Source organism: Entelurus aequoreus, linkage group LG06 (assembly GCF_033978785.1).
Source record: "Entelurus aequoreus isolate RoL-2023_Sb linkage group LG06, RoL_Eaeq_v1.1, whole genome shotgun sequence".
Lineage (NCBI taxonomy): Eukaryota > Metazoa > Chordata > Actinopteri > Syngnathiformes > Syngnathidae > Entelurus > Entelurus aequoreus.
The window spans coordinates 26,098,383-26,123,159 of record NC_084736.1 but is presented as its reverse complement, the minus strand read 5'-3'; the positions used below and the strand labels follow the sequence as shown (position 1 = coordinate 26,123,159).

The 24,777-nt window shown below is 41.7% G+C and overlaps 3 protein-coding genes across 4 annotated transcripts in view; all 3 read right to left on the bottom strand.

Moving 5' to 3' along the window:
- The window catches only part of nlk1 (nemo-like kinase, type 1), a 10,870-nt gene extending 2,301 nt beyond the window's left edge, over positions 1 to 8,569 (bottom strand). The window contains exons 1-10 of the mRNA XM_062050389.1: positions 6,955 to 8,569; positions 6,752 to 6,881; positions 6,625 to 6,680; positions 5,497 to 5,603; positions 5,348 to 5,433; positions 3,833 to 4,042; positions 3,658 to 3,759; positions 3,501 to 3,587; positions 3,234 to 3,432; positions 3,067 to 3,160 (exon numbers count right to left, since the gene is read on the bottom strand). Of these exons, the coding sequence (XP_061906373.1) occupies positions 3,067 to 3,160; positions 3,234 to 3,432; positions 3,501 to 3,587; positions 3,658 to 3,759; positions 3,833 to 4,042; positions 5,348 to 5,433; positions 5,497 to 5,603; positions 6,625 to 6,680; positions 6,752 to 6,881; positions 6,955 to 7,259 (1,376 nt within the window). The 5' untranslated portion in view covers positions 7,260 to 8,569. The remainder of the gene's footprint in view (positions 1 to 3,066; positions 3,161 to 3,233; positions 3,433 to 3,500; positions 3,588 to 3,657; positions 3,760 to 3,832; positions 4,043 to 5,347; positions 5,434 to 5,496; positions 5,604 to 6,624; positions 6,681 to 6,751; positions 6,882 to 6,954) is intronic.
- A 49-nt stretch (positions 8,570 to 8,618) lies between these two features.
- On the bottom strand, positions 8,619 to 15,751 carry LOC133652057 (myc-associated zinc finger protein). 2 transcript variants are annotated; one of them, XM_062050392.1, is made up of 7 exons: positions 14,860 to 15,751; positions 12,723 to 12,873; positions 12,300 to 12,658; positions 11,964 to 12,220; positions 9,505 to 9,568; positions 9,255 to 9,426; positions 8,619 to 9,185 (listed from the first exon to the last, which is right to left on the bottom strand). In XM_062050392.1, the coding sequence occupies exons 1-7, from the start codon at positions 14,890 to 14,892 to the stop codon at positions 8,878 to 8,880; spliced, it is 1,344 nt and encodes a 447-aa protein (XP_061906376.1). In that variant the 5' UTR covers positions 14,893 to 15,751; the 3' UTR covers positions 8,619 to 8,877. The 2 variants fall into 2 exon arrangements, with proteins under 2 accessions (XP_061906376.1, XP_061906377.1); XM_062050393.1 differs by having other exon boundaries at positions 15,650 to 15,746.
- A 29-nt stretch (positions 15,752 to 15,780) lies between these two features.
- On the bottom strand, positions 15,781 to 24,264 carry cdipt (CDP-diacylglycerol--inositol 3-phosphatidyltransferase (phosphatidylinositol synthase)). Its single transcript, XM_062050415.1, has 6 exons — positions 23,866 to 24,264; positions 23,293 to 23,427; positions 19,396 to 19,549; positions 19,250 to 19,331; positions 19,100 to 19,181; positions 15,781 to 17,323 (listed from the first exon to the last, which is right to left on the bottom strand). Exons 1-6 carry the CDS (start codon positions 23,906 to 23,908, stop codon positions 17,181 to 17,183), a joined length of 639 nt encoding a protein of 212 aa, XP_061906399.1. The 5' UTR covers positions 23,909 to 24,264; the 3' UTR covers positions 15,781 to 17,180.
- Between the last annotated feature and the right edge of the window lie 513 nt (positions 24,265 to 24,777).

Sequence of the window (24,777 nt, the reverse complement as noted above, 5' to 3'; positions counted from 1 at the left end):
TAATTAAAAAAAACAAAAAAAAACAAAAAACGATACCGATAAAAAAAACGATACCGATAATTTCCGATATTACATTTTAAAGTATTTATCGGCAGATAATATCGGACATCTCTACTTTTTACACCACAAAAGAACAAAAGCATTCCTTCCTGTGCATACACTCTTCCTCAGGATAAATAGTTAGGACCTTCGCACCAAGTGCTCAGACTAGAACTGTCCGAACTAAATCTATGAGCATGAACTAATGAAAACTACTCAGATTAGAGGCCAAATGTCCTGTAAAACAATGGATCAGTTGAATGCCATGGGAATAACAATAATCTGATAAATGAGAACACCTGTAGGCACATTCATCTTTAAATATAAATACCGGTACACATTCTATATAAGTGACATGATTCCAGTATTTTTTTAATTTTTACAACAACATATTATCTCCAAAGATGTTAAATAAAGTAAAAAGGCAAACATGTGAAATATATTTATTTTCCACGAATGAAGTCAGTGCGGTCACGGACGCCTACGTGTCCTAGCCAAAGGCTTGACTGGGTGGGGGGGACTTCCGGGACAAGGATGGGAAGTAACGTGTGTTGTGCGGGTTAAAGGTCGTTTGAGAAAAGAGAGCGGGACACGAAAGTTGAGCCCGTTGTACGAGAACGATGCATTTTGTGAAATAAGGAAAGAAACTGGGAATCTGTCTCAGCCGCCATTACTTGGAACGGGACAATATTGACGGACACACGGCACATAGACGGTCCGCGGTGTTGACGTTACGTATCCTGAGGGTAAGTATTTGGCAGGCAGCTGTGACTCTCGCGTCGTTTTAAAGACAAACGGTCTACTGATGTCTAGTCTCCAGTTACGTAAGTAACGTAACACGCGCGTGACTCTTCACGGACAACCCTGGCTCTCTTGTCATCTTAAAGACAAAAACCATCAACTGATTTGTAGTTCGGTGCGATAACCGGTTTATGTTTCTACACTCAATTACCCTAAGGCAGCCCTATTCAACTGGCGGCCCGCCAAAGCTTTTCATCCGGCCCGCCGAACATCACCCAAATAGGCTTGATGAAACCACTAAAACTAGGGTTGATCATGTAAGCAGTACTCCCGCCACCCAGCAGGGAGCAACAGCGAGGTATATGTGTCACAGTGAAGCAGCAATGGAGTGAATAGAAGACTACTCATTCAATCGTAGGAAAAAAAATCTAAATAAGTTACAAAAATCTGACTTTTAACAACAACTGGACAACAAAGTAAGTATGTTCCACCCCGAGCAAGTGCTGGAGTCATTGTTTTCTGGCGGACCTTTTAAGTGACGGACATATACAGTATATCCAGACAAGTAGCAAGAATGGTAGAAATCCCAGCGTGTAAGGTTCATCACCAAACTTGGTCAAACATTTGTAAATAGATATAATTTGTGCATAAAGATATTTAATTTGTTTTGTATTGAAATTGCAGACTTTGTGATGTCTTTTGTATTCGTGGTCGTGTTGATTTTTTGTCTGAGCATAACGTTCAAACCTCTTAATACATGAAGTGCTAAATTTGACCAGTAGAGGGCATCAACGCTAATAGTGATAAGTGACATACAATGTTTGGTGTGTGAATGTTGTGTCATTTTATACGTGTCAACATTTGTAGTTTATTGTGTGAATATATCAACACTACACCTTCTATTTCATTTATGTAAAATACACAATGGACGGGATACTTTTATGTTTTTTATTTTCAGTCTTACAAACCTAAATGAAGGAAGAAGTGTAAAGAAATCAAATTAAGGGAGGAAAATAATTCAAAAGACGGAGCATCAATCCAACAAAAACTTGAGCTTCTTTTTATTAACTAGCTGCACACGCTGGAATTGAGTATTAAGGGCAGAATAATTAATTGATTGACAGTGCAGTGTGAAAGCCTATGTGTTTACTTTGCGATTAAGTAAACGCAGTCTCAAAAACAATATAACCTGCGGAGGCACTTTCTGACAAAACACCCACATTTTGATGTCCAGCCCCTGAGACCTTGGGCTCTTCAAACTGCCGCCCTCATTCATTATGTAGTTGAATAGCCCTGTCCTAAAGATTCACAACTGAATCTTATAAATTGAGGGCACTGTAATAGAACCAGCCACTTTTCGAACCAAATATTGTTAACCCTCGGTGGTCATGAGTTAAACGGTGTTCATTTCAAATGGACACTGAGGCTCAATATGAATTTTCCCTCATGCCCCTTCCCTCTTCTACTTGTACTCCCAACCCCCACTGGCTCTAGCATCTAGTGCCATGGTGAAGTATTGAAAATACACCCCAATGCATACGGACGTTGATCAACTCTCGCCGTTTGCCAGCAGTGACGTAAGGCAGATACGACAAATGTTTGTTTACTTTCAAGATGCTGTCACACACGATGTTCGACTTTGCTTGGGCTCTTTTTTTTAATTTGCTTGTTTAAAAGACAACATTTTAGGTGAATTATGTGCTGGTGAAAATTAGTTTCATTGTGTATTTGTGTTTGAAGCCAATATTTACATTAAAAAGGTTTTGAGTCTGACTAAAATCAGCAGTGTTGTTATTATGAAAATCATTAATTACGCTGATTACTTAGATTTGTACACTTCTCTGGATTTCTGGTCTGCCATCTTTCTCCTCGCACTCGACAGTGTAAGGAGATCTGCGAGCTCACTTCGCTTCGACGGAGGTACTTTGCCCTTCCTCTCTACCTGGCGGATAATTTGAACGACTCTTGATTGACATGAACGCACACAACCGAGCAGGGAGGACAAAAACAAGGGCGGAGGAGGGGTTTTCGAATTGAGCCTAGCTCTTATTAGCGTGCATAACTTTGAGGACTAGGAGGAATATTGTTGTGTGGTGTTGCTTCCTTATTTGTGATTATTCCAAGCTGATTTTCATCTTCCCGTGAATGTCAGAGTGTCATAATTTATCAACTCGATTTAAAAAAAACGATAACATCAGTTCGGAATCTTCACGGTCTTCCTGGACCGACCCAATTACAGTACATACGTACATCCCTAGTCAAGACGAGGGAAGGCGGCGTGCTCACCTGATGAAGGTCTTGAAGGCGGCGCTCTGAGGGTTGATGCACAGCGGCACTCGCTTGCCCTGCTGGTGCTCGGTGATGAAGCGATGGATGAGCTCTGAGAAGAGGAACACGTCAGTCACACACCAACACTTGTAGGAGGGCGCGCGGGGGACAGGGGGTGGGCGTACCTTTGCCCTGCCACACCGACAGCAGGCTGTTCTCGTAGCTGTGGCTGAACGGACGCTCCGCCGCCGGCTCAAAGTCGCGCGTGTACACGCGCCCGCTGGGTACCGAGTAGCAGCACTGGCACATGCACGTGTGGTAGCGCAGGCGCCCTTCGTCCAGGTACGGGTGAGACAGCGCGTCGCCGCCGGAAATCCGCTTTGCCTGCGGGGAAAAGGCGGATGAGACTTGGCCAAACAAAATGCTTACAGGAGGCGGCGCTCGGAACTCACCGGATCGAAGACAAGCATGCGACAGAGCAGGTGCACGGCCTCGTGCGTGGCGCCGTCTGACAGCATGTAGAGCACCGACAACGACGGCTGCGCACACGCACACACATGTTGTAGCACATAAATGTCCTAAACAGGAAGGGGCGGGGTCAGAGCGTACCGGCTTGTGTGGCCCACGCAGGATGTGGGCTCTGGCACCCTCACAGGCAGACGCCAGCGCCGACAGCGGCGGCGTCCCCAACAAGTCCGTGATCAGATCCAGCTGAGGAGATAGAGCGCCGCGGGTCATTGAGGTCAGAGGTAAGGCAGGGCGTCGGCCGGGCGACAACGCTCACCTGCTGGATGGGACTCTGCGCCTGGAAGAGGATGCGGCGACCCAGCAGCTCGGCGAAGATGCAGCCCACAGACCACACGTCGATGGCAGAACCGTAATGCCGGCAGCCCATCAGCACCTCAGGCGCTCTGTAGTACTGCGTCACCACTTCCTGGGTCATGTGACGCGAGGGGTCCGGCTCTTCCACCCTGGCCAGCCCGAAATCACAAATCTGAATAGAGGAGAAGAAAGTTCCGCACACTGGAAACTAAATATTGTGTGTGTGCGACATTTTGTGCCACTGATCCAGATCCGATTTTTTGGCCTTTGATCTGATACCTTGAAAAACATTATAGAAAATGTTTCATAACTACAGTAAGTAATTTTTATAAAGCCTATTGTTGTAAATCTGATGACATTAAATGTGTGGTATTATTGTTACACACATTTTTTAAACAAAATAAAATGTCTCATGCAAAATAAGTGAACAAAAACAACTATTAGCTCCCATATAAATCATTTGAGTCTTGTTCTTAAGCCTTCCTGTATCAGACACTTACTCCATCACTTTTTTAAACAATAACAAAATACACCAAAAATGTATTTATTTTTAATAAAAACAAGAAGAAAAAATATCAATCTTATCACCTTAGTATCATTTATATACTGATACTATTCTAGGAATCAATATTATCGACATCTGGATGGCTCAGCCCTACTTTACATTGAAGCTTTAGCAGTTAAGTTTATTGTGTCGTCCTGCTCGATGTGTAGCATGCTCAGCCATTCCTTTTTCTTTAGTCCTCCAGTGATAACGTTACGTGAAAGAAAAAGTTAATTTACACCATGGTGGTAAGGATTAGCATCTTAGAAGCGACTTTGCACTGTGGATAGACTTGTTTGTTGCAGACATGCACCCTCCTTTAAATCAATGCAACTCCTGCATGTTTGAAGAAAGGACTATGAAATATAATAACCGTGTCTTCCTTAGCATGCATCCTTTTTGAAGGAAACACTTCACGCGAGTACAATGTAAACAATGTAAACACACAATCCGATTCACTGATGGAGACATCACTGTCGTGTTGCTCCGTGGAAGAACAAATACATTTAGCAAGAAAGACAAAGTGCTTTATTGACGCACAATATTCCCAGGCTTTCACGGTCCACATAAAAAAATGTGGCGGGCCTGTTCCTGACACCAGGCCTTGGGTTGAACATGTGTCCCGAGAGTTTTGTTCCATCAAGGCTCTGCTAACGTTAGCTACCTTGCTCTAGATGTTGCTAATGTTTCAGCATGGAGGACAAAAGGAACACTTCAAATGTCCTCATCTTACGCCATCACCCAAAACTAAAGGAAGCTTTGACCGTCTTAAGTTTTGTTACTACTTTTATTTTTAGGCTTAGTTTTCAGTTTGTCTGTGTGGACATTATTAAGACTGTCAGCCAGTCTGTGGCAGGACATAATGCACTTCTGTTAATTATAACATTTCACATCATTCAATGTAAGTGTGTGGTTGAGTGTGTGCATGTGTACTTTGAGCAGGCAGTTGCTGTTGACGAGCAGGTTTCCAGGTTTGATGTCACGATGGAGGATTCCGGCAGAGTGAAGATACTTGAGACCTGGGAGTGACAGCTGTCAATCACAGGTGTAAACAAGAGGGGGCGCTGCAGCACGGAGCTCACCTCTCAGGATCTGGTAGAGGAAGACTTTGATGTGGTCCGTGGTCAGCGGCTGTGGCGACACTATCACCTTGTGAAGGTCGCTCTGCATCAGCTCCGTGATCACGTAGCTACACTTCCTGTTAAGGACCGTAAGCTCCGCCCACATCCACAGTGTACAGCACGTGTCAAACTCAAGGCTTGGGGGCCAAATTTGGCCCACCAGGTCAGTTATGTGGCCCACCACGTCATTTAATTGTAGGCCCGCCATGTCATTTAAACTAGCCCACCACGCGTCATTTTATGTAGTCCACCACATTATTTTAATTGGCCCTACTCATCATTCAGGTGGTCAGCCACAGAATTCTATGTGGTCCGCCTCTTTATTTTTAATAGCCCGCCGCATCACTAATGTGGTCCGTCACATTATTGTTAATGGCCCTACTCATCATTCATGTGGCCTGCCACATCATTTTAAGTGGTCCGCCTCTTTATTTTTAATAGCCTGCCACATCATTTATGTGGCCCGTCACATTATTTTTAATGGCCCTACTCATCATTCATGTGACCTGCTACATCATTTTATGTGGTCCGCCTCTTTATTTTTAATAGCCTGTCGCATTATTTTTAATGGCCTGCCGCATCACTTATGTGGCCCGCCACATTATTTTACGTGGCCTGCAACAAAATTTTACATGGTTTATTTTAAACTTGCCCATTACTTTTCTTTAATGGTCCACCACATCATTTATGTGGCCAGCGAAAGGCCAGAAATAATAAAGCACTTGTGGCTAAACGTGTTTGTTCTGTTAAATTTGACAGAAAACATGACTGCATGTAATTGCATACTGTATGTTCTACACTTTAATATTATTGAATCATGCAAAAAGATGTTTCAAACATTTTTTAGGGGGGTTATCAATCAAAAAATCTGCTATTCACCTCGATTTATGATTCCAAACAATAAGCAGTCGCCTATGCAAATTGTGTAACGAGGCTATTACATGTTTAAATTCTTATACATTCACTGTGGGCAGCCATAACTGCGATGTGGCCCTTAAAAAAAACAAGTTTGACATTCACACTTTACGGGGTTAGACACCGTCACCATGGCAACCAGGAAGGCAGCAGTCAAGTGTACGAGAAGGATACATCTCCTCAAAGCAGTCTATCTGCGGCGGCTGTAAGATGTCCAACGCCGACAAGACCTGTACAACAAACATCATCATGTCATCATCATCGACAGCGTCGCATCCACGGGGGTCAAAGGTCACGTTACGTTGTCGTGTTTGAAGAAGCACAACATGCGAAGCTCCCGGAACACTCTCTTACACGACACCAAGTTCTGGAAGACATTGGGCATCTTTTTCAGCGCCACCTTGCGTCCATCGCGAGGGTCCGTCACTGACCTGCACAAACACACACCCACACTGAGGCCTCCAGACGCACACAAAGCATTTTCAAAATAAATAGTGTTCTTACCACACCACACCAAAGGCGCCATAGCCAATGGGTCTGTCGGGCTCCATCTCTGCCGGGCTGGGCACCTCGCTCGCCGGGTTGCTGTACGGTTGAGGCACGGCGGCTCCACCACCGGTGCTCCCTCCCAGAGCGGTGGGATGTCTGGGGGTTCCAGCCGGGGCAGGGGGTCCGCTCACACACGGGGTCGCGCTGAGGCCGGCGGAGGGGGCTCCGCAGGAGTTGATGTAGAAGTACTTACGGCCCAAGTCGGAGGCTGAGAACAAATCGCCACAAACGGTCGGGCGACCTGCGCCGTGAAAGGCCATCTTCAGACTGGCGTCGGCGACGTTGTCGTTAAATCTGGCGACTTTTTTTTTGTAAACAGCTACTTGTGACAAATCTTAGCGACTTTCTCCTGTGTTATTGGCAAACACGCTTTGCTGTCCTCAACGAGCGTGAGCCCCTCCCCCCGTTAAAAGGACTTACGGGCGGTCAGTCTAAGTGCAGCTGGTGCTGCGCGAATTAGGCGGAGACCCTCACCACTCAAAAGTCCAAACTGCAAATAAAATACGCATGTGCAAAGCTGCCGCTGTGACTGTCTAGTCACGCTCAAATAATTCACTGCAACGTCCTAATCCAATTGTTCATGTTAATGAGCCAGTCAATTGATGAGAATGTCACAACCCTCTAGCCTGTTGATCAAATTTGATTCTATTTAAATTGAAAGAAAAAAAGCTAAACATCAACCTAAGAAAGTTCTGAGTATAGTTAGCATTTCTTTAAAACTCACTTTTTTTCTCCCACAATATTATTCCTCTCTTCTACAGCATCCATCGCAATCAATTATGCAAATGAGGCGATGACCTCATCCAGCGACTTTTAGGGCAGCCAATAGCTGCTATCTTTACTGATGTTTGGCCCCCAGAATGCTACTGCAGGCCGGCTAGACGCGGACGGGTCGCGGATCTATGTTACGCATGATCCCAGCACGTAGAAAAATCTCCAATTACGTAATTTATTATTTAAAATGAGATTCTGATGGAGAGCGGCTACCTTTGTTTGTAGCCAGTTAGCTGCTACCTAAAGGCACCCGAGTTGAAACAACAAATCACCGCCGCTGCATCAAAAACGACACTGGTAGACTTAAATGCAATAAAAGTAAAGAATATGCTGGCGAACATAAACTTAATCATAACCAATAAAGCTGTGAGCTAGCTATGCTAACCAGCTGTTAGCTAGCAAGCAGGCTAAGTAGCGTGACCCACATACTCGCATCGTTTAGCTACACTGACCTATATACTTCCATAACATCATCACTTATTTTACCGGACTCACGTCCAACCCCCGCCGGAGACAACGTCGCATTACACGGTGATGAGTGTGGAGAAAGGCTGAGGGGGAAAAAAATAGATTTTGACCGTCGCCGACCAGCTAGTTTCTCACCGCTCGCTAGCTGGACATTTCCTGAAGGGACGTCGAAATAAAGGCGTTTGTTGCGCTAAAATCTCCCAACACGGCCACAATGTCCGGTTAAAGCACCGACGCGTTGCAGCCTCACAGCGGCGGTTGGTTAGATGGTCGATGGATGGTAGCTGGACGGTAAATGTTGCCTGCCGGAAGGAGGAGAAGCCGCCGTGTGGGGGAGGGGCGGAGCTGTAAACAAAGCTAACACTAGCTTAGCTTGGACGTCCTCAATCCAGACATGCACGCTGCTGCATTTAATACACAAACAATCAGTACGCACAGAGAAAGTTTCACCAAGAGAGCTACGATGAAGAAGAACATTCAAAGTTGATGACAACGATGTTTAGAAAATTATTTACATGCTAACACATCATTGGCTTCCTCACGCCCACTAATTAAAAGTGACAGACGTCTTTAGTTCACATGAAGTAATCATCACATGACAGTGATGTAATCATGACGTCGACACTAAGTCACGTGCTAGCTGTGCGTTTGGGGGGCGATGCTGGAGCAGTCAGTCACCAGTAGTCCCACCTCCCCGCCCCCCGACACACCGGCGGTGCCCGCCGGCTCCGCGCTTGTCGGTTCGAGGTCCGCTTGGCTGGCGTGGGTTCCCATGTGACCCTCCAGCTGCGTGGAGGTCTTGCACTGCACGCCACACAGCTGGCACAGCAGCACACCGCCGGGCCCCGCTCCTCCGAAGCCGCCGCGCGCACCGCCGCTCTCCTTCCACTCCTGGCCATGGTGCTTCTGAGCGTGCACGCGCAGGTAGGTGAGCGTGGTGAAGCCTGGCGGACAAACAGCATCAGCGGGACACGTCACAAAGGCGGGGGAAGGGCCAGGTGGGAGGGGCTTACTGCGGTTGCACAGGTGGCAGGAGTGGTGCTGTGACTGGTTGTGGACTCTCATGTGGTCGCTGATGTAGGCGGCTGACAGGAGCTTCCCGCAGATGTGACATGGAACCTTCTCCTCGTGGCGAATCAGATGAGCCCGCAGACGGTCCCGCGTGGCGAAGGCCGACGTGCACGTCTGCGAATGACCACAAGACGAGACTGGTTAGGCGGGGGCGGAGTCAGTGTGTGCGGCGGCGTTGTCGTGAGTCGTTACCGTGCATTTGAAGGGCCTCTCCGTGGAGTGAACCTGACGTACGTGACTGTTGAGGTGGTCCGGGCTGAAAACAAACATCTTACACATTCAGAAACAGGAGCGGGATCAAGGAGCAGCAGGTGGTGCAGAAGGACCACTTCACTCAATCACAGACCTGCTAACCTTCCAGACATTACACTGATTGGACATCTTACACACATGTACAACTATGTCAACATGTCAGAAGACTGTCCTACGTGGAAAAGACACAACGATGACAATGGCTGTGTCTCAATTTGTACTCTTCAATACTTACAGTGCATAAGTGTGTTACATTTGCATACTTGCACTCAGTGTTTGAGTGCATAAGTGTGTTACACTTGTGTATTTACACTTAGTCTTTGAGTGCATAAGTGTGCTACACTTGTGTACTTCCACTTAGTCTTACACTCACATACTTTCACTCAGTCCTTGAGTGCATAAGTGTGTTACACTTGTGTACTTACACTTAGTCTTTGAGTGCATAAGTGTATTACACTTGTGTACTTATATTCAGTCTTTAAGTGCATAAACACTTGCATACTTAAACTTAGTCTTAAAGTGCATAAATGTGACTCGCATACTTGCACTCAGTCTTTGAGTGCATAAGTGTGTTACACTTGTGTACTTACACTTAGTCTCTGAGAGCATAAGTGTGCTACACTTGTGTACTTACACTTAGTCTTTAAGTGTGTTACACTTGTGTACTTACACTTAGTCTTTAAGTGCACAAGTGTTGCACTTGCATACTTGCACTCAGTCTTTGAGAGCATACGTGTGTTACACTTGTGTATTTACATTCAGTCTTTGAGTGCATAAGTGTTACACTTGTATACTTACATTCAGTCTTTAAGTGCATAGGTGTGTTACACTCGCATACTTAAACTTGGTCTTTGTGTGCATAAGTGTGTTACACTTGTGTACTTACACTTTGTGTACTTACACTTAGTTACACTTGTGAACTTACACTTAGTCTTTGAGGGCATAAGTGTGTTACACTTGTGTACTCACTTTCAGTTTTTAAGAACATAACACTCGCATACCTAAACTTGGTCTTTGAGTGCACAAGTGTGATCTACTTGTGTACTTAGTTAGTCTTACTTAGTCTTTAACACATGTTACACTTGTGTACTTATACTTAGTTTTTAAGTGCATAAGCGTGTTACACTTGCATACTTGCGCTCAGTCTTTGAGTGCATCAGTGTGTTACACATATGTACTTACACTTAGTCTTTGAGAGCATAAGTGTGTTACACTTGTGTACTCACATTCAGTATTTAAGTACATAGACACTTGCATACTTAAACTTAGCCTTAAAGTGCATAAGTGTGTTACACTAAAGTGCATAAGTGTGTTACACTCGCATACTTGCACTCAGTCTTTGAGTGCTTAAGTGTGTTACACTTGTGTACTTCCACTTAGTCTTTAGGTGCATAAGTGTTACACTTGTGTACTTCCACTTAGTTTTTAAGTGCATAAGTGTGTTACACTTGTGTACATCCACTTAGTCTTTAAGTGCATAAGTGTTACACTCGCATACTTAAACTTGGTATTTGAGTGCACAAGTGTGATCCACTTGTGTACTTGTACTTAGTCTTTAAGTGCATAAGTGTGTTACATTTGTGCACTTACACTTAGTTACACTTGTGTACTTACACTTACGCCTTTGAGAGCATAAGTGTGTTACACTTGTGTATTCACATTCAGTCTTTAAGTGTGTTACACTCGCATACTTAAACTTGGTCTTTGAGTGCAAAAGTGTGATCCAGTTATGTACTTCTACTTAGTCTTTAAGTGCATAAGTGTGTTACACTTGTGTACTTCCACATAGTCTTTAAGTGCATAAGTGTGTTACACTCGCATACTTGCACTCAGTCTTTGAGTGTTACACTTGTGTACTTACACTTAGTGTTTGCGTGCATAAGTGTGTTAAACTTGTGTACTTACATGTAGTCTTTAAGTGCTTAAACGCTCGCATACTTAAACTCATTATTTTGAGTGCATAAGTGTGTTACACACGCATACTTAACTTAGTCTTTTAAATACATAAGTGTGTTACACCTGAGTACTTACTCTTAATATATTCAGTGCAATACACTGTCAGTCCATGGATGTTGTACTTTTAACCCTCACAATGAGGAGTGAGGAGATAGACACTTACCAGCCTCAATGGTCGCCATCTTGGCTACATAGCGGAAGGGGAGAGACTAACAAACGAAAAGCGACGCCTTTGAAGCAGGAAGCCAGAGAATACTGGCAGATATTTGATGGGTGATCCAAATGTTGTTAAATACTTTGTTGATACAGTAACACATTTAAAACTGCACTGTACAGTCACAAACTAGGTACAAAGTGTACTTAATGAAGTGTACTTAAGCAAGTATCCCATTTGAGACCCAGCCACTATGATGCTGTGGCGAGTGTGGAAGAAGGCGTCCTACCGTGAGAAGGCCTTGGCGCAGTGAGGACACACGTAGGGCTTCTCCACGCCGCCCTGGTGCGAGCGCACGTGGTAGCTCATCCTGTCTTTCCGCTTGAAGCGCTGCTGGCAGATGGGACACGAGTACGGCTTCTCGTCCGAGTGGGACAGCCGGTGGCGGTTCAGGTGGTACACGTCTCGGAAGGCTTTCCCGCAGGCCTCACAAGAGTGGTTCTTGCGCACCTGGTTGGCGTTGGGGTTGGGGACGGGGTTGGGATTCTGCGATGGGACACACGCAAACACATTTTCCCGCTTCCATCTTTCAGTGGGGTTCTAGAAGGAGGACCCGGGCACCCACCTGCTCCACAGAGCCCACCACCACTAGGGCTGCTTGGATGGGCTGAGGCGCCATTGCCACGCTCACACCCACCGGGGCGATGGACACTGACACCGACTGGTCGTGCAGGGGTAGGGAGTCGGGGGCCGCAGGGGAGGAGGGTTCGGGCAGAGGGGGCGGCGGCAGGGAAAGCTGGAGGAGGGACAGAGGGATCGTCTGCTTCTGGACCACCCTGCCCCCCTCCTTGTCCCGGGCGCGGTCCTTCATCTTGATGCCCGTGTGGACCGACTGGTGGCGCCGCAGGTTGTAGCTGTTCTTGAACTCCTTGCTACAGGTGGCACAGACGTGGGCAGGCCGCGGGGCTTTGGGCGCAGCCTTGACTGGCGGGGGACATGAGAAGAGGTCAAAAGGTGACGTGCTTTACAAACAAAGGTCTTCCCTCACCTGGAGGCGGCTCTTCGCTCAGTGCGGCAGTGTCTACGGTAGACGGCGGCGTGGTCATGTGGTCCGCCAAAGGACTCTGCACCTCGCCGGTCAGTTCGGGCAGAAGCTCCGACTGCAGGGGCGCCTCCTGCTGGCTCTGTGTCACCGGCGTCTGAAAAAATAGGATTTTGCTTTTATGTGACAACAAAATTTAACTGACAGCGACTCTGCCTCATTCCTAACCAGTAAGTTTAGTGACTAATTAGCAGAAGACCTCCATGAAGTAGTACAATTACAGTGCAGTCAGACCTCCATTTACGAACGCCTCTATTTGTCAAGTTACAAACTTGTCAAATATGGCTCCGTGTGCGAACCATGTATAACCATAGATTTTACTTTTTAAAATGTTTATTATTGTAGCAATATGGTTGTTAAAGTTAAGAATTTTTATATTTCTGATCGTTTGTGAGGGCACCAAAGGGACTTCCGTTTATGTGCACGTGTTGGCAGAGCAGCGCATACAGGACAGTTAAGTTTGTGAATCGAGGTTCCATTGTACAGTATGTGCCATGCACAGGTAATACAGTATGTACATGAATGTAGGGCTGCAACAACTAATCGATTAAATCGATTAAAATCGATTATAAAAATAGTTGGCGATTAATTTAGTCATCGATTCGTTGGATCTATGTTATGCGCATGCGCAGAGGTTTTTTTTGTTTTTATATATATATTTTTTTTATAAACCTTTATTTATAAACTGCAACATTTACAAACAGCTGAGAAACAATAATCAAAATAAGTATGGTGCCAGTATGGTTCCAGTATGCTGTTGTTTTCCAATAAAATACTGGAAAGGATAGAAATGTAGTTTGTCTCTTTTATCCGATTATTAATCGATTAATCGAAGTAATAGACAGATTAATCGATTATCAAATTAGTTGTTAGTTGCAGCCCTACATGAATGCAATACACTGTCATTTATGTATGTATTACAATTCATGAATGTAATACAGTATATGTCATTCATGTATGTAAATACAGTATACTGTATGTCATTCATGTATGTAATACAATATGTCATGTAATACAGTATGTCATTCATGTATGTAATACAATATATGTCATGTAATACAGTATGTCATTCATATATGTAATACAGTGTATGTCATTCATGTATGTAATATAATATATGTCATGTAATCCAGTATATGTCATTTGTGTATGTAATACAGTATGTCATGTAATACAGTATAAGTCATTAATGTATGTCATGCACTATGTTATTCATGTATGTAATACAGTATAAGTAATTCATGAATCACGTCATTCATGTATGTAATACAGTAATTTTGTGTAATACAGTGTATGTCATTCATATATGTAATACAGTAATTTCATGTAATACAGTATATGTCATTCATATATGTAATCTTTCATGTATGTAATACAGTATATGTTATTCATGTATGTAATACCATATGTCATTCATGTATGTAATATAGTATATGTAATTCATGAATCATGTCATGTATGTAATACAGTAATTTAATGTAATAGAGTATATATCATTCATATATGTAATACTGTATACGTCATTCATGTATGTAATACAGTATACGTCATTAAAACAGTAATTTCATGTAATACAGTATTAGGCATTCATATATGCAATACAGTATATGTCATTCATGTATGGAATACAGTATATGTCACGTAATACAGTAATTTAATTTAATACAGTATGTCATTCTTTTATGTAATACAGTATATGTCATGTAATACAGTAATTTGATTTAATTCAGTGTCATTCATGTATCTAATACAGTATATGTCATTCATATATGTAATGCAGTATATGTCATTCATATATGTAATACAGTATATGTCATTCATATATGTAATGCAGTATATGTAATTGAGTATATGTCATTCATATATGTAATACCATATGTGTCATTCATGTATGGAATACAGTATATGTCATGTAATACAGTAAATTAAATTTAATACAGTATGTCATTCATGTATGTAATACAGTATATGTCATTCATGTATGTAATACAGTATAAGTATTTATCAGCATGTAAACATTGGAAGCAGGTGGGCGGCTGACCCTAGCGTGACCCCCACAAACCAAACAAGATTTTTCTCTCACCTGGAAGAGGAAATTACTCCATGATGTGTCCATGCTGCAGCCTCACTCCACCTCTGCTAAATGACTAAATACTACTAAATAGTACTACTACGTACTATAGTACTGCAAGGTAAATACTAATACGAGGCCGTATAGTCTGCTTTAAATCAGTGTTGCTGCTCCATCTTTACTCCAACAAAAGCTGTCATTCGTATTCCAGTGGCTTATGTTTACAGTGATAAACGTTAAAGATGCACTAGAAAGTAAAAACATGACTAAAATAACGTGACGAAAAGCAGCTAACGACCACCCGCAGACATTTTTAGCAATAGCTCCAGGAAGGCCTTCGCGCGGGTGCAAAGCCTCGGCCTCGCGTTAGGCTCATCCCCCAACTAGAACGCTCCTGGTCCGCCGCGATCCCGGACTCCGCCTCGCTGTTTGAATGGCCGGGATGACATCTTTCTCTTTTTTCAAACCGTGTCCCTCCCTCCCTCGCTGTCCTTCTCCCGTTTTTTTTTTTATCTCGTCGTGTCCCTTTCAGCTTTAAAGGGAAAGTATTTGCTCTCTGCGCCTCCTCACGGATGTCTTCTCCTCTCCCGACATTTCGGGGAGCTCCACCGACCGACGACCACCCGCCGCTTTCTCTCGGTCGACAACAAAGAGCACCGGGTGCTCCTTCGGTAACCGGGCCGAGCTGGACGCTTGGTAAAATGGTGTCGTTTAGGCGCAATAGGCGGCACAAGACTCCGTCCGCCGCATCTTAAAGGTACCGATGTGCGCCAGTCAACAGCTGGACAGGCTCAGCTCTCACCGGAGTCCGTCCACAAAGTCACATGCTTTGTGTTCGGCTACTTGTCACGCCGCCTTTCACCTTCCGCCCCGGCGGGTTAACTTTGAGCACCGAACTCTCCACTTCGGCACTTAGCAAACACAAGCAGCTGATTTGGATGATGACTTTTATTCCCTCCATTATGTGCAATGCAAGCAAATCTGTCATCACATCTGATTTCATTTCTAGATGGTGACCTGAAGACCTGACCTAAGTCAAAACTCCTTACACTCTAATGATCACATAAGTATATATGTTTTTTAATATCTTAATGTTTACAGTCGTCCCTCGCCACATTACATTTCAAATATCGCAGCCTTATTGTATCGCAGATTATAGACCTTTTATTAAGTGTTAAATTAAGTCTTAATTTTATTACATTGTATTATTTCACATCATATTGTGGTGAACAACAATGAAGTCTTTGTTTCTGGGTTAAGGGTGAAGGATGCTAACAACATGGCGGATAATCTTGGCGATATCTTTCACAGCGACAAGCAAGTTGACCAACTTTTGACAAAGCAACTTTCTGATGTACTCGAACTTAACTCCTGCCTCATCAATAACATCTCCACCTCGGTGAGTCTTTGACTTGAGTGATGTCAAAAGACAAGACAAGTTTTAGCAGTACTGGTACGGCATTTAATGTTAACAAGACTGCAATCGGCTATCAGCAGCTGTTAGCGACGCTAAGTGGAGATTAACTGTTGAGACACTTCATCTTCAAAATGTACTGCATGGAATGCTAACAACACAGCTCATGGTCGTAGCTGAGACTGTCAAGTTTACCAACTTTTGCAGAACAATTTACCCCTGTGGTTTCAGCACATGTTCTAACTTAAAGGAATTAACCAGGATGTGATAAAGTATTTCCAGGTAGTGGTTGTGTTGTAGTGACTTGGTGACAACCATAGAAATTAAGCTTGGAGGATCCTCCAGGCTACCAGTGAGTACTGTAATGTACAGTAGAACACACTCAAGGCTACTATATTGGGTGAAAATGGGACTATATGAATGTTATGTTTACAGGACTCTAATAATGGTGTAATTCTGAAAATATTTAGTTTATCAATAATAATCCTACTTTGCAAATATCTGTTTCGGTGGTCAGGCTGGGAACCAATTAACCGCGATAAACGGGGGACGACTGTTGCAGAGTTAAAACTTGTGTATACTGATATTCTCTAAAAATACATTCTGCAAATATAACATCACCCATTGTAGATCAACTAGAGCAGCACAAGTGTAAAAAAAGATACAGTTCAACACAATTTAGCACACATGATGGAAAACTTTTTTACACGAGGGCCTTTTTTCAAAACATAAAAGATAATTACACCCATCAATGCTAAGCTATGTCAGTTTGTGGCTAAAATCTGTGCAAAAAACACGAGTTGGCTCGAGGTCCCCAGAAGAATAAATAATTAAAAAAGGCTGATTACCAAAAGAAGTCACACATAAACCAGCGAGAGTCAACAATACTTAAAGCAGTCAAAAGACGTCGTAGGCGCTCTCACTGCGTCTTCCTGGCTATCTCGCGCTCTGCGGCATCCATGGCGGCCATGTTCTGGGAGGAGGTAATGAGGTGCACCACGCTGATGGCCGACTTGAGCACGCACACCACCCCGCTGAGTCCCAGCAGCCAGTACAGCCATGCTGCAACACACACATTGTATTATATATATATATATATATATATATATAAAAATAAAAATAAATAAATACATATATATGTGTGTGTGTGTATACATATACACACACATACATATATATATATATATACATACATATATATATATATATATATATGCATACATATATATATATATATATACACATTATATATATATATATATATATATATATATATATATATATATATATATATATATATATATATATATATATATATATATATATATATATATATATATATATATATATATATAGTTTGGTGTTTTTTTCCCCATAAAGAAATACAATCAGGTGTGCTTATGGACTGTATCCCTGCAGACTGTATTGATCTATATTGATATATAATGTATATATTGTGTTTTTTATTTTGATTTAATTAAAAAAAATAAAAAGATTTTTTGACATTTCTTGTGCGGCCCGGTACCAATCGCGGCCCGGTGGTAGGGGACCACTGTCTTAGATTATCGGCGCCGATATTTGGCATTTTGACGTGTATCGTTTTTTTTCTCTTCTCTTTCCACTCTAATGAACTACATCAGCAGATACCATATATAAACATATGATACCACTATTTAAAAAAATTATTGGTTGCTCTTACACAGTACATCGTTTTTTGCTTTGGTGTCAAAACTTCATTTTTCCAGGAAAATCCAGTTTTTGTCTTTCTTTCCCGCCGTCTTATGTTTGTTCTGCCACTGAAACACAATACTCCGTCCGTAGCACTCGGAGTGTGGGCTCGTTAAAGAGGCGCGCAGAGTTTCATGTTCCGTGATTCAATCAAATAATACCGCAACAGACGACAGGAAATATATCTCTGCCAAAAATCCGAACTTTGTTTAAATATCTTGACAAATATTACATTATTTCATAGGTAGAGAAGAGCAGGCAGCAGTTCACACATTCTCATACTTTCTTTTTCATCCATCTTGAAAAAATGTCTCAACTATAATCTACGTGAAGGAGCCCAGAATTGTTATTAATAATGGATTAGATTTATATAGCGCTTTTCTAGACACTCAAAGCGCTTCACAGAGAAGTGAGAACCCATCATTCATTCACACCTGCTGGTGGTAAGCTACTTTCGTAGCCACAGCTGCCCTGGGGTAGACTGATGGAAGCGTGGCTGAAGTGTCAAGGCTGAAGTGTCCTGCCCAAGGGCACAACGGCAGCGATTTGGATGGTAATATTAATAAAATGTTTGCAATATTTAAGGGTTCCTCACAAAGAAACCACACAACGTAATACATCCATAAACTGCCATAATATTGTATTTGAGTAGATGAGTTATTGTGATGTTGAAAAATGCCATATTCTTACCAATTTTCCCAGGAGATTTGCCATATTTTGAAATGCAAATGTTGATGCCCCTCTTAGACACATATAATAAAGGTGTTTGATGTATTTTTTTGCTAAATAACCCACAACATAAGCACCACATAAAACATTATGTCGCTACTTGTCCCACGCTTCCTAAGAAATATATATATATATTTTTTAAACGTATAGCCTTGTCCAGCGGTTTACTGACGTATACTGTTCATGTTTAAATAACTTTTACTGCAAATGAATATCGGCACCAAATATCAGTTATTGGCCTCCTTGACTACTAATAATCGGTATCTGTATCGGCCTGAAAAAACATATCGGTTGATCTCTAGTGTGTCCTCTGCTAAAGGATTATATATGTTCCAAGATATTGCACATTTCACCAGGCTAATCAAGAGGCACTAACGTTACCTTCAGGCTGCTGGACATGATGGAGGGCGTAGAGCAGACAGAAGAAAAGCTCGTTGCCCAGACACATGACAAAGAGAACCACCTGCACACAAAAAGAACATCCAGCATTTGCAGGAACAGTCAAGCGTGGCCAAGAAGCTCAGACGTCACCTTGTTGGTGTAGTAGAGGTGCAGGATGGGGTTGCCGGAAAGGTCGATGCTCTTGTGACTGGCTGCGCCTTTGATGGTGGAGCTACGATGCGCACACGCAAGGTGAGCTCACAGGAAGTTGAGTTACGGGAAGTTGAGCTACTCACCTGTGCAGGTGCAGCCAGTGGCTGGAGATGTCCAGACACATGCTGAGCTGGAAGAGGAATGTGTAGGCAGGGTACAGCAGCGACAGGTTGACCAGCAAACACATCGTGGCGCAGCGGTCAGTCAGCATGTCCAACATGGCGCCAAATCGGGTACCTGCAAGCCAACACACTACCCATCAGCTCATCTGCAAGGTGGTGCAATTAATACATACATACATATACATACAATATATATATATATATGCGTATAAATCCCAAATATACATATACACACACACATAAATATACAGTACATATATTGACATATGTTTGTACAGTATGTATGTATATATGTATACACATTACACCAGTTTTAAAACCTCTGCATTGGCTCCCTGTGTGTTTCAGGATCAATTTTAAGGTTCTTATGGTTTATAAATGGCCTTCTTGTCTTTTAGATTTGCTTTTACCCTACAAACCTTGGCGAGTTTGCGGGCCCTGAAATGCTCCGGAACTCATCTCCTAATGGACACAAAGTCACGGGATGGCATCTTTCCACTATTATGGCCCCCGTCTATGGAACAGCTCGCCGAAATACCTCAGGGCTGCAGAGAATGTTAATGTTTTTAAGAGCAGGCTTAAGATCTGCATTTTATTAAAGTCATTTGTACTTCACTTTTTATCTTATTAGTTATGCAAGATTTGATTTAGTTTTGTTTATTTATTAGATATTTACTGTATATGTATTTGTTTATCTTTTTTATCTTCATATGTTGTACTTGTATTTTATCCTTTATTCCTACTGATGGTTCTTACTATTCTACAGGTTTTATTATTTTTACTTTCCAGTGTTCCTCATAGGGAGCCATCTGCATCAGAGGTTATCGGACGTGCTGTGGGAGCGCTTTGTGTCAGCGTCCTAGTGGCCATCGTCTGATGACCTTCTGGTGCAGATGGCTCCTGTGATAGTGTTTACTCACATGTCACCTCTGTACTCAGCCATGCATTCATTTGTTCACATATGTGCATGTGTGTGTGTGTGTGCGTGTGTGTGTGTCGGATAAACAGACAACATTCACGCTCACATTCACACACTAGGGTCAATTTAGTGTTCCCAATCAACCTATCCCCAGGTGCATGTTTTTTGGAGGTGGGAGGAAGCCGGAGTACCCGGAGGGAACTCACACAGTCACGGGGTGAACATGCAAACTTCACACAGAAAGATCCCGAGCCCGGGATTGAACGCAGGACCTTCGTATTGTGAGGCACATGCACTAACCCCTGTACCACTGTGCTGTGTGTGTTTGGTATATTTGTGCGTGCATGCGTGTGTGTGCGATAATGGGGTATTGTTTTTCCTGTGTGATTAAAGACAGGATAAACGGGGAAGTCTTTTAGCTGCCGCCTTGTTTTGTCATATATTACTGCCTTTGCATATATACATATACACACATATATACTTGTAAATGTATATATATATATATATATACACACACACATGTATGTATGTATGTATATATACACATGTATGTATGTAAATACATACACATTAGGGGTGTGGGAAAAAATAGATTCGAATTCGAATCGTGATTCTCACGTTGTGCTATTCAGAATCGATTCCCATTTTTTTAAAATCTATTATTTTTTTTATTTTTTTTAAATTAATCAATCCAATAAAACAATACACAGCAATACCATAACAATGCAATCCAATTCCAAAACCAGACCCGACCCAGCAACACTCAGAACTGCAATAAACAGAGCAATTGAGAGGAGACATAAACACGACACAGAACAAACCAAAAGTAGTGAAACAAAAATTAATATTATCAACAACAGAATCAATATTAGTTACAATTTCAACATAGCAGTGATTAAAAATCCCTCATTGACATTGTCATTAGACATTTATAAATACAATTTAAAAAAAAGAACAATAGTGTCACAGTGGCTTACACTTGCATCGCATCTCATAAGCTTGACAACACACTGTGTCCAATATTTTCACAAAGATAAAATAAGTCATATTTTTGGTTCATTTAATAGTTAAAACAAATTTACATTATTGCAATCAGTTGATAAAACACTGTTTTTTACAAAAATCTACTACTCTGCTTGCATGTCAACAGACTGGGGTAGATCCTGCTGAAATCCTATGTATTGAATGAATAGAGAATCGTTTTGAATCGGGAAAAAAAATCGTTTTTGAATCGAGAATCGTGTTGAATTGAAAAAAAAAAATCGATTTTGAATCGAATCGTGACCCCAAGAATCGACATTGAATCGAATCGTGGGACACCCAAAGATTCACAGCCCTAATATACATGTATGTATATATACACATGTATGTATGTATGTATGTATGTATGTATGTATGTATGTATGTATGTATGTATATATATATATATATATATATATATATATATATATATATATATATATATATATATATATATATATACACACCGGTGTATATATACACATATATATATATATACATACATACACACACACACACACACACACACACACACATACATATGGGCAGTCAAACAATTTAAAATATTTATTCGCTATTAATCGCATTGTTCATAGTTAACTTAAAATTAATTGTGACAATTGCAGATAGATATCATTTTTCATCATTAATAAGTGTACCATAGACAGATCATTTTCAAGTTTTTCACAGCATGACGAGACAATTAGTTTGCTTTAATGAAATGTGTTTAACACATTATGCTTTGTTTAACAGCTCAACGCAAAAAGGACATAAACACACATTTTTAAAAAAATATCTGCAATGTGTTGGTTTCTTGCCAGACTTTGTATTTTGTAGAAATACAGAATTTCTATTCCTGCTTTAGGAGAACTTGCATTCAGAGGAGGAGCTACTCTTCCATGTCTAGACACCAGTTTCATGCAATAACAACATAAAATGTGGATTATAACAATCATAGTTTCATTGTCAAAGATGTTTGGTAAAATAACAAATGCCTGAATAAATGCTTCTGATATTCTGTATTTTACATGTTGCACAAGTTAATGGTCCTCATATTGCTGCTTGACAATGTGTTAACCTTCTGTATTTATTAATAAAATGTAATATTCAGCCCGGTAAACATTATGAAACTAAGGAGTATCAAACAGAACATGTTATAAAATAATTTACACAATATTTCAGCCAGCCAGAAAAATTACCCCCCATATTTCTCAACAGATGCATTTATTTAGGTGCAAGTATCACAGATTACTTTACAAAACATCATTGACAAAGCATGTTCGTAATCTAAGACAGTCAAAGCATTTTTATTTTGTTAATGGAGTTAAACCGGATGTAACGTATAGCCCTCTTATTTTGAAGCCAGAAAAGTGTAATTGGTTTCAAAAGGTGTCTTAACATTTTTTGAAGACGGACCTGACTTTTTGCAATAAAATATTCCCCTTTTGACTTCCTGCTTACCGTCTTTCATTTCTGTTGAGCTTTTATGCTATCTTACTAAAAGCAGTCACAGTAACGATCTGCATTTTATGTTATCAATGCACGCAAGTAAACCCCCTCTCTGAAGCGGCATTTGGTGCCTCCAATGACGTCGTCTCACGACGTTCCAATATTTCCACAATGTCCCCTTCACCTTGTGCAATTTTGCTTGCCATTTTAAGTTAAGTTAAAGTACCAATGATTGTCACACACACACTAGGTGTGGTGAAATTTGTCCTCTGCATTTGACCCATCCCCTTGTTCACTCCCTGGGAGGTGAGAGGAGCAGTGGGCAGCAGCGGTGCCGTGCCCGGGAATTTTCAAGCTAATGGCTCAACAGTAACTGAACGACATTACGTTACACACACATATATATACATACATATATACTGTATATATATATATATATATACACACACACATACATGTACCGTACATACATTGGTTGAGCGCCCTGGCGGCGTGGCCGTCGAAGGCGTCCAGTAGCGCGCTCAGCATGTAGCAGAAGCAGGCGGACCACGGACAGCAAGGCATCAGCAAGAAGGAGAGCAGCGCCAAGATGATGCGAGCGTAGCCTGAGAGAGTAGACAAAGTTGCTTAATCCACAGACTTTAGGCTATTCATGGTGGAGAGAGGACCCCCTACTTTAAAACACAGTGTTTTAAATTTAACTGGTTCTAAAGGGGCCCTGTTATTGTGCAATACTAAGATATTCAAATAATATATTACACAGGAATATACAATTGAAAAAGTCAATCAACAATCAATTCCCCCCAACCACCCGCAGTACCTCGACTGACCCACTAGGGGTCACCATACGACATATTCTTCGCTAAATAGTGGTGTTGAAATGTTGCCACTTTTGACATAACGCACATTTGGAAGACACACAACATTTTCAAACAACCAGTTAGTTATTCAAGAGCCTGTTTGCCGTCTTTTATCATCCGACAATTTCACGTTATTTCAGTTAGCTTAGCAGCTACATGCTAGTTACCGCGCTGCAAACTCACCGATCAAATTGGGAACAAAGAGAAATATGTTCTCCTGTGTCATTTTTGCGTTGGGTGGACAATTCACTTCAAAGAGAAAATACGCCCTGCAGGTCGTAGAAAATTATTTGGGTTGGCTAAAGGAATCCTTCCTCAAGTAGAAGCTTGTCGTCGAGGTGTTGTTCAAGGTGGCCACTTCCGGTATATTCGTTTTTAAGAAATAAAAAGCGTTATGTTCCTATTATAAGAGATTTGTTTTTTTTAATCGCACTATGAGGAAACACATGATCAAGAGACAAGTTAGAAAATGCTATCATTTGTTGTGCAATTTTGGCGAGAACCACTATGCTTTTAATTGTGATGATTGTATTTCCGGTTTGTGTCTCCTCTCCCCCATACAGCAGAAACCCGACTGTGAGTTCGACGTCATTTCCGCACGTCCCCTTTAACGCAGTTCTATTTATAGCGTCCTCGTTGTTATTGTACTAAAACAGGGGTGTCCAAACTTTTTCTACTAAGGGCCGCCCACTGAAAAAATAAAACATGCGGAAGCCATTTTGATATTTTACATTTTGAGAACCAAAATAATATTACAGCCACAATTTCAACTACTTTCACGCTTCTGTTATTGCAATGCATGATACACGGGGGTATTCGAGTATTTATTTATTTTTTAAACGAGGCACTTAATTCTATATCTGCGGCCTAACAAAAAGTAAACTTTTAAATTGTCAGTATTGTGAATTGAGTAAAAAGCAGTGAACAGATATTGTTTGTTTCTGTACGGATCCATACGGTTTGAAAATGCTGTGTTCTTAAATAACGTTTGTTTTGTGTATTAGTAATCTTTTATTTGACATTATTTAAATAATTATTACAAAAAAAGAAAACCATGGTAACAGTGTGCACGAACATAACTGCCGTAAAACAAGT

Bases quoted from the DNA above. Each gene is read 5' to 3' on its own strand.
- cdipt (XM_062050415.1), bottom strand. From the start codon at position 23,908: ATGACACAGGAGAACATATTTCTCTTTGTTCCCAATTTGATCG. The intron at 23,428-23,865 runs GTGAGTTTGCAG...CTACTCTCTCAG, and splicing joins CTTTGTTCCCAATTTGATCG to GCTACGCTCGCATCATCTTG. The intron at 19,550-23,292 runs GTATGTACGGTA...GTTGGCTTGCAG, and splicing joins CGCCAGGGCGCTCAACCAAT to GTACCCGATTTGGCGCCATG.
- LOC133652057 (XM_062050392.1), bottom strand. From the start codon at position 14,892: ATGGACACATCATGGAGTAATTTCCTCTTCCAG. The intron at 12,221-12,299 runs GTGGGTGCCCGG...GTCCCATCGCAG, and splicing joins TGGTGGGCTCTGTGGAGCAG to AATCCCAACCCCGTCCCCAA. The intron at 9,186-9,254 runs GTAAGCCCCTCC...TTTGTCCGCCAG, and splicing joins CTGCCACCTGTGCAACCGCA to GCTTCACCACGCTCACCTAC.